Raw genomic sequence first — 17,565 nt, 5'->3', positions numbered from 1 at the left:
TTCTTTGTCAGACTTTATCAAATTCACGATGGAGGTTGAAGTGAATGGGTGTCTTCCCTTCTTAGACATCCTTCTATCCAAGATGAATGATGGTTCTGTCTCTCACCAAGTTTTTTGCAAGAAGACGCACACAGAGCAATATCTCCATTCCAACTCTCATCATTTTCTTGCTCAAAAACTCGGGGTTCATAATACTCTAGCCACCTGTGCTTTAAGAATTTATGATGAAATGCATCTTGAAGAAGAAAAGTCTCATCTCCTTAAATTTTTTGAAATGAATGGCTATAGCAGGTCTCAAGGCTTTCCGAAGAGCCCGCAAAGAGCCGACGGTTAAACCTCCTAGTGAAGACCCTATCTCTATGGTGCAACTCTCATTTATCCAGGGGACTACGGACAAGATTGCCCATATTTTGAAGAAGAATAATGTCTCCTCTACTTTCAAGTCCCTTAATACCATTAGGAATTATCTCGGAATAGTTAAGGACCCTATTGACCCCAAAGACATGAAAGCTGTCTACTTGATCCCATGTTCTTGTGGGATTCACTACATTGGGGAGACCAATCGCTCTATTAAGTAGAGAATCCAAGAGCATGATGTAGACACAAGGCACATCTGATCTCGCTCCTTAGCGCTTGCAGAACATGCAGAGAAATATAAGCACCATGTGTGCATTGAGGAGGCAAGGGTCATTGCCAGGGTTGATCATTTCCATCATAGGAAGCTAAGAGAAGCTATTGAGATTGAGAAACATGCTAAAAATCTCAATAGGAATGATGGGTGGAAATTAAGTAAGAGCTAGATTCCAACTCTTTTGTCATGATTTATTTTATATCTTTTTTAATAATATTATTGGTAATTATTTTACTTTTAGATTATTTCTCATTTTTTTTAATTATATAATTATTAAATTAACTATTGGTAATTATTTTACTTTTAGATTATTTCTTAGATATTACTTTTATCTTTATAATTATTGAATGAAGAATAAAGTTAGTCCAAAATATATAGATTCCCCTCAAGATTAGTAATAAATAAATAATATATACAATAATTTAATATATTCCATTTATTAATTTATATAATTAATAATTAAATAATATATACAATAATTTAATAGAGTTTTGTTTTATTAATATGTTTGACTTGGTCTTTCTATTTATTAATTATTAACTTCTTATTGGGTTATTATAATATATTTTCATTATTAATAAATATTTAAATATAATTATTAGTTAATTTTATAATAACTAGTCATTTGAATGGTTTTTAAAAATAAGAATTTTATTATTTAGATAACTAATTTGAATTAAAAAAATAAATAATAATAAATAAATAAATAATAATATACTAATTTTATTATTTAGATAACTAAGTTCCTAATGGCTAATTTGTAACAGCTAATTTTCTAATGGCTAATTCTGATCCTTGATGCATCCTTGCTATTTATTCATTAAGATCCTTTGATTTTTTTCACCTTTGTCTTGAGGATGAACCACATTCGCTGGTTCCAAACGTCGACCAAATAATACTGATGTGATTAATCTGGAAGACAAGCTTACTACGACTCTCAAAGTTTCGATTTAATTGTGATTTTTTTGGGAGGGAAAAGTCTGCAAAAAATCGGCCGATTAAATCGTTTTGCCGAAAAAATCGCGTTTTTGGGATTTAATCTTGATTTTTTGCCGACGTTTTCCACACTGTTCTAAACACTCTCTTGAATATCCCGGTAGGAGAGTAAATGGAAAGAAGGTGGGGTGGGGGGGTGGCGTAACTTGGATGATGGGTTGTCTAGGAATATCATACAAGGAGGAAGTGTGGGTAAACATGGATTGAGGGCCACGAGGGACAGGAGAGTGATGAGGGAAGGTGTTTCTTATGTTGAAGCGAATGACTGTAGGAAGCTTTAGGATGAGGATAGGTTGGGGTGGTATGGGAAAAGGCATGATAGAGTTGGCTGTGGAGGAGTTTGTAGTCATTGCCATACCATTTGTTCATAGGACAAGATCTAGTTTTCAGGGGGGCGCGGTGGGTGTGGTGTGATGTGAATAACACTAGAGAGAAACATCGCAAATGGCAGAAGAAGGACAGGTATACTTGGCATTGATCGATTCGAGGCGTGAGAAAGTGGGTTTGGGTGGGAGCTTTTGCCGAATAAGGGAAATAAAGATGTCAGGATCATCCTTATCAAGGAAAATGGTGGTCTTGGTTGGGCTCGAGTGAAGGTGGGTGAGGTTCTAGGGGGGTTGTCAGCGCGAAGGGAGAAAGATGAAAGATGTAGTTGGCTAGAGCAATGGGGGTCACCAAAGTTTGTGGATAAAGGAGAGGACAAAGTGGTTGGAAAGGACGTAATTGACAACACTCACTCCACCCTGTGGTCGGTAGGCGAGAAACCGAGACTGGGGAAAATAGGGAATGCCGTTAAGGATCAACAACTCAAGAGATCCACTCAACTGTAAAAGGTGCCTTCCATAACCTGTCAAAGGCCTCGATACATCATTTGACGTCCATTGGAATCCTACTGATTTTGGGTCTGTTTTTTATATACAAAACACATCCTCTGAGGTATCATGAAGAGGAATCTAAGATGCATGGGTACATGCTTTAAAGTCACCTAGTAAGATGATGTCTCCCTTAGTGATGTAGTGATTAATGTTGGCATATAGGTTCGTGTAAGGACCTCCATCTGAGTCCTAGGTAGCAAACTAAGAGGACATAGGGGCAAGTAACAAATTGCCATATAAATGTCTATGGGGAGACAAGTAAATCCATGAATTCGAATCCACATTAATTTGGAAAACTCATCTGAATCTACAAAGGAGACCCTATCTCGAAAGGAGTCTCGAACCAAGTAGGCAACTCCTCTTGAACCTCTAACACCACCTGATGACTTGGTCAATTGTAAGTCAAAAAATCAATGGTAGCTGGTACATCTGGGAGTGACTAGATGGGGATGGCGCAGGCTTCAGTGATAAAGAGAAGATCAAATGTACTAACAACATCAAGTAACATGCCCAAAGATGACCAAAAAGTGTCCTTACCATTCCAACAACCCACGAAAATCCCTGAATTTTATTTCCTCCACTTGTGAGATTATCATTTTGAAAGCCTAGGTCGAGAATATCCAAGGGGAGTCTTGAATAATGTCCCTGAGGGTACAAATGACTGCTTGTTTTTATTGCTTATCATGCTGTTGCAATCAATTCTCAGGATTGTTTAAATTCTTCCACTTGGGATCGAGTAAGATCTCGATCTAAGAATATCTTGTTTGGTAGGGAAAATAGTTTACGCTTGGCTCGTAGAGCTTGAAGCTTATCCCTAGCTGACCTTAATTGGATGAACATAGTGGAATCTGTGTCGAACCAAGCCTTCTCAAGGCTAATGCCTGGGAGCCTGAGGTCATCCCTGAGGAACATGTTACTAGCTTGTAGGGCATCCAGAGAAGAAAGGGGGAAGGGAAGGGAAGTCCCTTGGTTTTTAAGTTTAATTCTCTAGCTCTCCTAGTGTGCTCTTCCCTTTGCCTGGCTTGGACCACTTCCTAAATCTCTACAAGAGGGGGTGGGGGGGTAGAGTCTTGTCCTTACCTTTAACCACTTGTGCCAATGTTTTGATATATGCCCTTGTTTCCTAATTCCCCGATTCCACTTGTAAGATCCTAGAGGACATGGATTTCACTTTTTCTCATAATAGCTCAAATAGTGTAACAAATTGGCAAAACCGGGCAACGAGTATGGAAGGATTAGTGGAGGGGATGTTAACCATGGAGGTAGATAATGCAGGATGTATCTTGTCATTGTTTTGTAAGTTATACCCTAGATTGGTATGCATATTACTTCCAGTAGCTTAAGAAGGTGAGTTGGAGGGGAGGGCGAAAGATGAAGTTGGTGGTGTAGAAGGAATGGAAGCACTGGGAGAAGAGGGGGATTTTGAGGGTAGGGGGGTGGGGAAAATTGTGAGTAGAGGGGGGTAGGGGAGGGAGAAGAATAGGAACGAAGGTTCATAATTAAAAAAGAGAAGGAAGGAAGAAAATATCAGTGTCGCTAACGAAAAATTATTGACAAGCAAAAATGGAGCCTAAGTCGATAATGATGAAGGAAGGATGATTTACCTATAATGGTCTTTCAGTTATGGATCACAGATTAATTACATTAAAAGGAAGTATCCAAGGAAAAGAAATTAATATCGCTATCAACACAAGCAACGATAAAAATTACATCAACATTAATTTGGCAAATCAACTATTAATTCTAGAGCCAAGCATTGGTGAAAGGAAAAATATTTTTGGCCAAAAAGAGTATAAAATTAGTGATTTACAAGTGACAATAGATCATTATGAGTATATATCTCAATTTCGTGTTGTAACTATGGATAATAGAAAGATTGACATCATTCTCGGTCAACCTTGGTTTAAGGATTTGGGTACATTCATGTTAAACATAGAGAAACAAGTTTTGATGTTTCCTTATAAGGGGAAGATGGTCACATTTCGAGACATAACAAGCAAATCAAAATCAATAACATCTTCATCAGAAGACTTTAAGGATATTTCAGGATTGATGTTTCAAGATAATAAAAAAATTATATCAAAGAAGCAAAAAGAGTTGGAAGAAGTCATCTGCAGTAAAGACAAAGAAATTTCGCGCCTCAGAGATCACAATGAAAAACTACTCGAACAAGTCAAGAAAGCTAAAGCCACAAAGAAGGAACTCAAGAAGCATTTATTAGAACAAGAAGAAGAAAATTTACGTTTAAAGAGCCTTAACCAGACATTATTAGAACAAATCAAAAGTTTAAAAGATCTTGATCTAAAAATATATTGTTTGGTAGGGAAGATAGTTTACGCTTGGCTCGAGGGGCAGCAGACAAATGATGATCAGACCATAGGGAAGGGACGTGGCTCGAGGGAAGGGACAAAGCTCGAGGGGAGGCCGTATTTGACGTTGATAGTAGACAGGGAAGCATCGAGGGAGCAGGAGTCAATGAAATGGGGCAGTGGGGGCGGATAGAACTTGGCGACAACGACGAAGGTGGAATTTTGTGAGTGGTCAACGTGCTGGATACCCATCCGTAGGCACAAGGAAGCCGACAATGTGGACAGGGTGACTGTGGTGGATGCGGGTGTGGAGGGCCGTTTGACGTGTTCAACGTTCGAACTACGGTGCTGGAAACTGTGGTTGCACCAAGAGGAGAGAGGTGTCGGTCAGGGGTAATCAGTCTCATTCGAAAATTGTTGTAAGAACTCCGATGGCTGCGACGGTCGCTGTTATGTTGGATGGCGACTCTTTTGTGCGTTGGCCAAGTATTTGTTTTTATTTATATATATATATATATATATATATATTTTTTTTTAATAATCGTTTTTTTTATTAATTTTTTTTTTATAGTTTTTGTATTTTTGATATAGTCTTTGTAATGTTTATTTTTATTTTTGGTAATTCAATTTATTTCCAATGGCCAAAGGCTTGAAGACGAATCCGGCAAAATGGAGAACCTCCCACTTTGTACTGAAACACTTGAATTGTGACGACAACAAGGTTGACGAAGTTGATGGCCAAAGGCCGGATGAGACGTGGCTCTGATACCAATGTAACGACCAAAAGTCGTATATGTAGCGGAAATATTTAAAATACTTCAAAGATAAAGATATCCATCGTAGGATAGTAATTGTAAATTGTATATTGCATAAAAGAATTGATATGGGATGAGTACACATGAGAATGAGGGCCTACTTATATATGCTAGGCAGGGGTCCTTCCACGAATGGTCATGTCTCTAAGACATGCCTTTTCATTACTAACTAACTAACCATTAGTTAATTAGTTATTATTTATATTTATATTTATTATTATTTCTATATGAATTATATTCATAACAAAAATCTGCTACTAGGTTTTTATGTAGAGATCTGTTGTCAAGACGACAACTGGGATGGCAGTTGGTCGAGGTTGGGACAATGGCTGAAGAAACGTGGGGTAACAGAGGACGACGACTGGTAATCGTGGGCCGAATGACGTCTGGTCACTCGAAAGTCGAACAACGTCTGGTCACTCACGACCTGAACAATGTCTAGTCACTCACGGGTCGCACAACGACTTTAATCATGGGAAACATGGATCGTAGAGAATTTAAACTTCTCTTTACTCGAAACGATGACCACCCACCTATTGAAGAATCAAGGGCAATTAGGTGTAGTGTGATTCTTCTTGACTTGATAACAATTTGTGGAGTCATTTTACTTTTCTTGTTAGTTTAATCTTCTTCTTCTTATTAATGCATGTGTGTGTACTTCATCAAATTGCTACCAAAAACATAAGAACCAGAACACAAGATGTTGGCTCTTTGCCAGGGTCAAAACCTCTCTCCTCTTGAGAGGAAAACCCTGTAGTAAGTTTCTCTTATTGATCAATGCCAAACCCTAGACCCTTGACTAGAATGTCCTCTAAGGACAAGTCTTGTCCTTCCTCCTTTCTACACTTTGTTCTCGGACACTTCCTTTTACTGACACTTCGTTTTCGACACTTCACCCTCCTTCCAACTGTTGTTCGATCTTGTTTCACTTGCTCTAGAAGAGATACCTTGATGAGACCCTTTCCTTATGATGATCCCTTCCTTCTCTTCACCAACCAATGAACTTGTATGATTGTAATGGGAGGGATGTTATGACAGCAGAGACAACCTCCTTACCTTCACACGCATGACTGTTTTCCTTGTGATGTTGACCTCTTCCTTCTTCGCTTGAGAGAGTTCCTTCTTCGCTTGAGTGAGGGGCCTTATAGGCCTCCTTAGATTGCCTAACCAACGAAGTTATATGACTGCCATCTTACCGCTGATATCAGTGTTGAAAAAATCGCAATATTATCGCGATAGTATTGGAAAATTGCGATTTTTTGAGTTTGGCAATATTATCGCCCGATTTTTACGTTATTTTTTTTTCCCGCAAAAAATCATGAAAAAATCGTGATTTTTTGGGAAAAATCTTGATTATTTTTTTTTCTTTTTTTGCTGATTTTTTGATGAGGAGATGGAGCAACAAGAGGAGAAGGTGACACAACCTACCTAGGCTACCCCTGTCACCAGTAGAGGACGTGGTCTACCTCCTGTAGCTCCTAGTTCTTCAGCTTCTAGAGCACAACAGAGTCCATTGCCAACTCCACCGGCATCTACATCTAGAGGGAAAGCTATATCATTTTCTCGCAAGAAGGGCAAAGGTAACCAATGGTATTAGTTATTTGGTTCATTTCATTGTATATGACATTATGACTCATGATATGAGATACATTATTATATTTTTTGTTGATATTTTGGGGCTAAGTTGGGACTCAGGAGTCAGGACTGACTATTCAGGACATGATTCATTGTTATGTGTGATGTAGCAATGGAAATTATATTACACATCTTATATATTAGTTCTTTTATCATATTTATGTGTCAATGTATTTACTTTATGTTGTAGATGCTTTTGATATTAAAAAAATTGAAATAAAAAGAGTATTTTTGTATTTTACGATTTTTTCCGATTTTTTCATCAAGGTATTTTTTCCGATTTTTTCGTATCATAACGTGTCCTGTTTTGGGGGATCAGCGTGTCCGAATCCGACACCACGAATCTCGAATCCTACGTGTCACGAATTCCTGTGTCAGGTGACTTAGCCGATAACGATTACTGCAACATTCGCTGATATGACCGTAGACTGTCCATATTCTCGCACGTGTGACTGTATTTACCCTAGAAAATAGCCTCCAACCTTCGCTTATACTTTCCCTTACTTCGCTGCACTAGAGGCTTCTCTTCTTCGCTTTCTCTTCACCTTAGATTCGTCTTCCTTGCTCGCTGATTTCAGAGGAATGAGTGCGTTCTATTTAGAGGAGTGGACAACCTCTATATATAGAGGATTGTCCCTCCTTTAGGCCGACTTGAGGCCGACTATAGGACTGCAGGCCGACTTGACATATATATAGCTCGGATTGCTTCTTTGATGGTGTCACATGCTTGGAGGAGACTTGACTTTGCTTGGAGGTGACTTCTTTGACTATAATACATAAGTATACCTATAGTAACATGCCCTTAAGGTCTTCAACATTTTCTTTTGACTATTTGACTCACCTATAGCACTTTAATATGTGCTAGACCTATTTCAATGAGCAAGAAACTCATTGACATATATTATAAAAATAATATTTATTTTCTTGAATAAATACAAATATCAAAAGTACATTTATGAAGATCGAACCTAGTTTTATATTTATATATATATATCTATATGTATAACGAATGAGTGAATTATTACACACAAAAATGAAATATAGACAAAGATTCAAATTTCTTTAGAATTTAGAAACTAAAGAATTTACAATTTTACATGATGATGACACAAATTCAATCATACAACTAGTGCATATAACCAAAATAGCACCAAGTGCAATCCATCTCTAAACCAAAAATACATCAACAAAGAGGCTCTAAATCTCGTTTAGAGTCCAAAAGAAATCATGGTACAACAAATAACTACATGCATCAAAATCTTTGCCTATATTTTGTCCTCATGATCATTGTCACCCTCTAATCATTAAAATTAGATAGAAGAAGCTTAACATGTCAAATTGAGATTTTGTTCGAGTGATGGGCGCACTTTTACCAGGGTCATGACAGAGGATTTCAAGTTTCAATAATCACTGCCACCAACATCAAGGTATATAGAGGGTTAGGTGCTCTTGTTTAAATGCTAGTTCCATACCCTCGTACATGAAGGAATCGAATGGAAACGCTGCAATCCCACAAATCCTGAAATCCTGAAAACTGATAATTCTGCTGAATTTTGAGTGGTATATAAAATTTTAATTCTCCATATGAAATCCAATGAGGTTGGAACCACTCTCAAACATCCTGAAACAATTACTGATAATGCTAGAAATAAAAGTAAAAGGATGAAAATGATTACTTCAAGAATTTTTTAACATTACTAATAATTACATAGCATTATTGGGGGCCAGGGCCAATGAGGTTGGTATGACTTTCAAACATCCTGAAACAATTAATGATAATGCTAGAAATAAAAGTAAAAGGATGAAAATGATTACTTTAAGAATATCTTAACATTAACTATTAATTACATAGCATTATTAGGGCCTTAATAAATCCACTTCCCAGCACTTGGAATCTTTTATAACGCTTGGCAATAAACCTCAGCTACACTCCGAATTGCCTACAGCTCCAACTTGCTGAGTGAAATGACAAAAAAGAAGGCATTATGACCCAAGATCACAATCTTTTTAGTAAACTGCGGGAACAATTGGAAAAAATGCATTTTTTTAGTAAACTGCACGATGTTTATTTAAAGGAAAAAATCGTGGTCTTTTCAGGCTGAAAAATTGTGATTTTTCAGCACATCGCTGAAAAAATCGGCGATGTTATCAACAGTGCTGTCAAGGGTTTCTGACATTTTCAAGAATCAGGTAAAGGGAGAATCTAAGTAGTGAATAACTCAAAAAAGATACAAACTCAATTTAGCAGTAGTTGCTGATTATATACTGCAATATTTGACAGGCACAATTTTGACAGTTAAATTTAATATCACACCTTCTTAATGAAAGAGGATTCTATAATTGACTAAACTGAAGGAAAACAATGGTCATTGTAGCCCTATCCGACTCCTATGTTCATTCTTTGTATATCAAAAACAAAACCTATTCATTTCTTAAGTTTTTCAGTTATTTGGCGATTTACTTCATATGATTAATCTAACGGTTTAAATATGTTATGTGGAATTCAAAGTTGCTGAGATTGTTTTTTAATTCTCTGTTGTTTCTTATTGAGTTGCAATTTTTCATGTCTGATTGGCATGACTGTAACTGTAATAATTTGCTTGTTTTCATATCTATTTATTGATATAGCAGTGGTAAAGGGAGCAGAAGTAATGGAGGCGATTTTCTTGCTGGTTTCCTTTTGGGTGGGGCCATATTTGGAGCTCTTGGCTACGTGTTTGCACCACAGGTAATGAATTTTGTGAAGCTGCTTCTTATGGCAGGTTGGAACTTTTGACCTGTTTGCTGGAATCAGGATGACTAGTGCAGACAGTGAGAAGCTTGTCTGTACTGATCAGCATGAAGTTGCCAGGGAGTTTAGAGTAAATTCAATTTCTGTATTTAACCTCTTCAAGTCTTTCATAACATAGAGATTGAGTGAACCTCCGAGCTGTGCCTTGCAATAGTAATATCTTGCTGGATATGCCTTTCTTCGACCTATCTGTGTTATGTTTCTTATTGTCTATGTTATAATCTACATCATTAGTTATGACCAGTGTTCCACGGGGATGTGTCCCCTAGGGTGGGGTGCATGCACCTCACGCTTCCTATGCACCTGTGATGGGGGGATGTCTGAGGAAACGTTTTTGCATGCCTGCCTTTTTGGGAGATGCAGGGCGAAAAGTTTCTGTAGTCTGGGGGACATGTTTCGCCCAAAGGTGTGCTTTTGGTGTGTCCCCCTCAATTTTGTCTAGTAACCCTTAAAATAAAAAAAATAAAAATTAAAACTAAAAAAAAATACATAACGAATATCAAACCCCTAAACTAATTTGCAATCCCTAACTTACTCATTCTACTTACTAGTGTTACCTCTGCTTGACATACCCCGCGATGCTGTCCGACTTACAAGTTAATTGTTGCCTCTCCTGTACGACACTATTCAACTTACCAGTCCAGTCTTACATCTCCTCGACTTACCCTTTTGCTCTATCTGATTTACCAATCCATGCTGCTATTCAACTTACTAGTTCACGATACTATTCACCTGACTAGTCCATGGCGCTATTCGACTTACAAGTTCGCGGTGCTATCCAAATTACCTCAATCCTACATATATACCTCCACCCTTACCTTGCTATAGTCTTGATTCTTACCTCTCCTCGACCCTTACCCCTTGGCACTATCCGACTTACCATTGACTTGTCTTACCTCTCATCTACCCTTACCATGCGACACTATCTGATTTACGAAGTTACCAGCCTTACTTCTCGTCTATCTCCGCGCTCACTGCTCAACTCTGAGCTGAAAATCGAATTAGTATAGGGAAATAGAGCAAATCACAATGAAGAGTCATGACCAATGTCAACGTTGAAACTCGTCGCTCGACTTTACCAGGTGAATTTCCTCCCAACAAGAGCATGCTTGACATGTTACAACAACTCTTGCATCCACCTCCACAGTCGGTGCACTCGTCATTGGGTACATTGAGTGACTGCAAATGCACAACAAGCTCCACTGGCACCTCCACACTGCACAATCTTGAGTCGGCACGATGTTACATTGAGTAGGCAGTCGCAGCCTCCATTGGCACCTCTACTAGTCCACATTGCACAATTGGCACACTGCATTGGTGAGACTCCATCGTCATCTGACTTGAGCACAATTGGGAGGTAATAATTAGTTTTTAAAATTTTATTGCTTGTTGCTTTCAATTTTTCTCATTTTCAAAATTTCATTGCTAAAACTTAGCATTTTCCATTTGACATGCAGTGAAGCTTAATAAAAAATACTTCCTATAGATCACTAGAAACACTTTTAGAGCTATTGATTGTTCTAGAAAGTTCAAAGATGCAAATTTTCTAATTTGAGCTTCTTCGTGATGCTATAGAAGAGCTTGGGTCTACGAATGTTGCACAAGTTGTGATAGATGTAGCATCAATGTGTAGATCAGTTGGATTAATGATTAGAGTAAATATAGGCATATTTTGGGACCCCTTGTGTGCATGCACTCATCAATGCTCTAGAAGGCATTGGAAAAAATTGAGTGGGTATGTAACTTGGTGACCGCTGCAAGAAATGTGCAAATGTTTATTTACAACCACTACACCTCCTTAGCCATGTACACGTCTCACACGATGAAGGAATTTCTGTAGCCTACAATCACTAGATATGGTAGCCATTTTATTTTATTAGAGAGGATGTTGGAGGTGCAATCGGCATTGCAGGCCATGGTTGTGACTGCAGATTGTAGCAAGTGGGTAGAATCCAAGATAGAGGAGGGGGAGAAAATTAAGGTTTAGAAATTGGATAATGATTGGTGGACAAATTGTGGTATTTTGTGTCATTCTTACGTCCCATGGGTGGGGTCATTCGCTACATTGACACATATTCTCCTAGTCTTGGAAAAATCTATTACTATATTAGACTTTTGATAGTATGTTGGGTCAAATGAAGTTAGCCATTTGTGGGAAGGATCCCTCCTTATAGTTCTATATGATCTAGATTTGACCCATTATTTAGCGCAGGTGGGATGGAATGAATACACATTTGCACATGGTAACATATGCACTCAACCCAAAATGGTATGTGGCAAGGCCTGGTAGAATTCTTTCCATTGAAGTTCCAAAGGTAAAAAAGGGATTTCAAGTTGTCGTTACAAAGATGTAGAGTTTAGAAGAAGGGAGAAAAAGTAGGAGACAGTCGATGCAATTTGCAAGTCTCAATCGTCCCTTAAACAAGCCCGATGCGAGGTAAGGTCACAATGAATTAGGCCAGAATGAGCTTATTGGTTAGTGGAGCATGTATAGGGATGATACTCCAGAGATCCAAGAACTTGCTATTCAGTTATTGTCGCAGATTGCTAGTTCTTTTGCAGCATAGAAGAATTGGTCCACATATAGCTTCATCCATTTTATCGAGAGGAAGAGACTTACCTCTAGGAGAGCAAAGAAGCTAGTCGCATTGCACAGTGTTGAGTATGTTGTCATTGATGTCAAAGTGGGTGCAGGATGTCAAAGTAGGTAGAGGATGTCGTCATTGATGTCCTTGGCATGCTGGCATGTATGGATTAGATGATGCATTGGTGAAACCTTGGACGACGATCATACCCCGCAATTGATGGAAATTTTGAAGAAGCAAGTCAATGAAATCATCTTGGAGAACCTCACCATTGGATTCTATTCGTCATGTCGATTCCGTTGATATGTGGAGCGGCTTCGTGGGTCCTCACGGTTTGAGAGATATGTTCAGTCAAAGATCGTGTACCCAACTAATGGTCCAAAACCCCAAAGGATGATGATGTGGTAGCATATAATTTTTTGGGACTATGGCACAAGTTTAAAAAGTTTTATTCAAGTTTTGTTGAGAAGGTTAAAGTCGATATTAGCACCAAAAGTGGAGGAAATAAATTTGGTCCAAAAAGTAATTAAAAGTTTAAATCTTGCCTGCCACCAAATATTTTTAAGTCAACTTATTCTAATTAGATTTTTGACCAAATTGAAAATTTAAATTTAATTTTTCTGACCAAAACCCTAAATCAACTGACCTCTTTGACGCCTTTCCAAAACTATATAAACACATTATTTCCCTCTCCAAAGTGCAAGCTTGTAGTGCGAAGTTTCTCTGTACCTGCGGCCTTGATGAGTTCTGACGAGGAGACAGTTGGAAGGATTTTCTGGGCTATATTTGTTTTGATAAAGGGATTCATTGGGATATTGTGGTGTATTTGCAAGACTAAATCCACACTGATTCAACATATTGATTTAACATTGATTGAAGTGTGAAAATGATTTGAAATTCCTTGCGGATTGAGAAATTTAAAGACCTAACGAGTCCGATCTGTGTAGCTTATGTAATGAAGCAACTTGTGCTAAGAATCTCACTCCAAACTATAATCTTAAAGTCAAAATCTTCTGCGGCCTCAACATCTATCCTCCGTAACCTTGTTTCTGAGCATATTATGTTCTGCAGCTTGATGATTTGAAGCTTGTTGAAGATCAGGGTTATTTTGAAACTCTAGCACAAGTCCTAAATTCGGTCTATACTCTTGTTGACTGGACGAAGAAGGATTATTTTGATTTTGTTGGTCCTATAGCTTATTCGCAGATCTTGAAGCTAGATCGAAGCTTGGTGTATTCTGTCCACAATAGAAGCTTCTCAATCTAGCATTTTGGTCTTCTTAAAAGACACGTTTGTGGTAGCTCTCCGATCTATTTAAAGGTTGATCATTGTGACTGATGCAGCTCTTTTTGACCAAGATCCTGAGCTCGAACATGTGATCTATGCAGACATTTCAGACCTGAGATATAAAGTAATCAAAGGCATGCCCCTTTTTAATCATGGGCTTTCTACAAGGCAGATCTCTGTAATGCATCAAGTTTGAAAAGAGGCAGCTTTGGTGAATTTGCATTGTATTGAGTTGTTGAAGGGCTAACCACCGAAGTTGATCCAAGGGAATCACTGTGCATTTTCAGTGCACTAATATATCAGTGTTATTACAATCTCTGTTGTACACGGTCATAATGGATTGCAATGTACTGTAGATCACATTCTTGTTCTGTGGTGGATCGTTCTCATATCCTGTGGCTCTCATCAATTTGCAACTGCATTTCTAAGTCTCGCATTGCATCTCTGTATACCCTTGAAGTTTGTGTTGCATCTTTGGGCCTTGTAATATATCTCTGATGATTCTCATTCTAGTTGGTGGCTCGCATCTCTGTAACTCGCACTTGATTTTGTAAGGCTCACATTCCGTGTTGATCGCATCTCTGTAATTCACATTTTATGACTCGCAATTTCAGTGGCTTGCATTAGTGTATCTGTGGCTTCTCTGTAGTTAGTCTTTATCTCTGTGATGTTTAGACAATGACATAATGGAGGAACACTTCTAGTGTTGGATGGGCATGGTCCTAGGCAGGATCATATGCTATGTTGACAATGTTGTATGGTTGTAACTTGTAATCATGACAGTGATGAGGGTCCAGACATAAGGCAGTAATTATCTACGTTTATCTCTGTGACATTCTGGACTAAGAATAATGTATGCTGGAAATGATACTTGTGATGACTGTAACCGTGTATGATAGAGTAACCCTTTGACATGACAATAACCTTGTTCTATGACAGCGATCTTTTATATGGCAGTCAGTTTGCATGACTGTGATTTATATATCTCTGATTTTGATGTAAGAATAGCACAACGGTAACTTGGAGGCTTGACTGGATTCTATACAGAACAATCATTTTTGATATGGCTGTAACTATAATATGGCAATGAACTTGGTATAACAGTGATCCCCGATATGACAAGTAACCTTGATATGGCAGCGACATTGATATGGTAGTATATATATATGACAGAGTCCTTGATTAATGATAATGATAGTGACCAGTGAGACTGCAGTAATATTGTATGACAGACCCTGATGCATGACAATGATGTATTGATATGATTGACAGTGGTATGTGACAGTATGCATGCTTGACTTTGATACATGCCTATTGTGCTACTTGACAGAGGATGATTTGATTACATTAAGGGTTTGAAGTGCAGTTCATTGCTAGGGTTCTTACAATATTGAAGAGGTAACATGTGTGGGTTGAAGAAAAAAAAACTGATAAGATATTATGCTCTGGTGACTGTACTATTTGACCTTTGATATGACAGTAAACTCATGAATAACCTTGATGACAACAGTAACCCTAATGACAATAATGTCGTTGATGATAATGGTAACCCTGAATGACATTCTCTGAATCACAACAATGACCTTGATGACAACAGAATAACCTTGAGTGATTAACAGTGGATGACAGTACAGCAGTGGAAAATACTAGACAACAATGGCAATAGTGCAACAATGGACAACAATAGACAACAATGGCAATAGTGGTAGCAACAGCAACAATAGTGGCAGTGAGAGTGGAGAGCGATAGCAGCAATAATAACAGTTGAAGTTGTAGATTGCAGTTGGGTAATTATCCTTGTTACAGGAACCCAAACTTACCTAGGGAACAATTGCTTCCTTCCAACCTTGCCGGTAAAACCCTTGGGGAGTCTTGTACTTCCTTCTAGTTCAACTGGTAAATATTTATGTAGACCATAGATATCAAAGGTTTTTGAGCAAAATCTTCCATGTACTGATCATTATGTTGTGATCCTGTTTCTTGTTTGTTTTGTTGCTCTGAATGTTTGAAATGATAAACTAACCAAATGTAAAAAATAAGGGAAATACTGATTCACCAGAGTATTGGAGGGGATTTACAACACGATGGGATGTGGATCCCGAGGATGGTGCATAGATAGATGAGGAGGATGGACTGTTGATTTTTTAAGCATCCTCTAAACTAATAATTGCTTTTTATGATTTTTCTTAGGTTAATCTTTTCTTGTATTCATATTCATCATATAGCAATTACACAGAGGATCTCAACAGTAAAACAAAAGGGCAATAGGATCATAAAGAGATAGCCAAACAAGAACACAAACATTTATCCTTGGAAAACCCACATGGGGGAAAAACCCAACAACCTTTTGCTCAGAGAAATTGTCCAGTTCAACAGATACATCTAAATCTTTCTAGCCAGGTACAAGGTCAAACTGATCAACAACATCGCTATGGTCAAACTTAGTCAAACTTCCCTTTATCTCAAGTCAAACTGCTCCACAAGAATTTAGTCAACTCTGAGATATAAAGATGAAATTCGACCTTCTGTTCTGCCTCAAAATTTCGGCCTACTGCCTTCCACAAAGTTTCGGTCCTGCTGCCACTACAAAGGTCCAGTCCTGCTGCCATCATAGAGGTTCGGTCTGCTGCCATTACAGAGGTTCAGTCTACTGCAATTACAGAGGCTCGGTCTTCTGCCATCTCAGTGATTCGACCACCTTGTGACCCAAAAATAATGCTTTGATTCATATTATATTCTGCCTCAGAGGTGATCCTGATTTTTGCCCTGTGTGAGGAGATCAAATGGCCTATATATAGCGATTTCAAGAGCCTGAATGAGCATGTCTCTTCACTAGGGCCAACATCATCTTTTGGAGGGCTGACTTGGCATGTGGAGCCAAAAATTAAATTTTAAAATTTAAAATTCTCTTTTGAAAAGGGCATGAAGAACATGCTTTAAATCCTTTTCTTCTGACACCAGCATGAAGAGCATGCTTTACATTTATTGTTAAGGGCTAAAATATTAATTATGAAGACCGACCATAGCTACAAAATTCAACGCTTCCTCTTAGCTAGGGAGGTATTCATAATGACTACGTAGATGTTCTCATGTTGACAAATTTCTCTAAGAAAATGTTACAACAAATCCAATTATCATAATCTGGTCAACAACTTTGACACATGTTAAACCAACTGTTGAGAAATCTAGGGCATATGCTTTAGGTGATTTCCCTTCTAATGATAACTGCTTGTGAATGCTTTTTTCTTCTTTATATTATGATCTTCTCTTTTGTTAGATTATTATAGTGTTTTTCATCAAACAATTAGCAGTGCATAACTAATGAAGAGACAAGAGACACAGAATATAGGCGATCAGTCAGGGCCAAAACCTCTCCCACTTGAGAGGAAAACCCAAACAAATTCTTTTATGCAAAGGAAAAATCGAACTTGCTATTAAGGCAATAAAAAGTTATATAGTATATGCAGTTAAGCATTGGGAGAACTGTATGTTTATCATCTAAACATAGACTTTGATTTGAGCTGGTAAGCAAAAACATATTACTTTCTCATCTCAATATGCAAATATGGTCGCTGAAACCAGTTCCCGGGCCTCCTCATAGAGGAAAGCAGCTCAAACAGGAATAGGATCAGCAGCCTGCC

General features: G+C 38.0%; 1 protein-coding gene across 2 annotated transcripts in view; it reads left to right on the top strand.

The window, feature by feature from the left end:
- The window catches only part of LOC149154718 (uncharacterized), a 161,237-nt gene that overhangs the window by 51,058 nt on the left and 92,614 nt on the right, over positions 1–17,565 (top strand). The window contains exon 3 of one of the 2 annotated variants that reach the window (XM_089439200.1): positions 9,893–9,989. In XM_089439200.1, coding sequence (XP_089295326.1) covers positions 9,893–9,989 — 97 coding nt within the window. Of the gene's footprint in view, positions 1–9,889; positions 9,990–17,565 lie in introns of both variants that reach the window. The other variant, XM_089439199.1, reaches the window with a different exon arrangement.

Source organism: Pinus tabuliformis, chromosome 9 (assembly GCF_031772625.1).
Source record: "Pinus tabuliformis cultivar Carrire ecotype Pingquan chromosome 9, CPIR1, whole genome shotgun sequence".
In the NCBI taxonomy this organism is placed as follows: domain Eukaryota; kingdom Viridiplantae; phylum Streptophyta; class Pinopsida; order Pinales; family Pinaceae; genus Pinus; species Pinus tabuliformis.
Note: the sequence above shows the minus strand (reverse complement) of the source record. Positions and strands in the feature narration are given on the sequence as shown.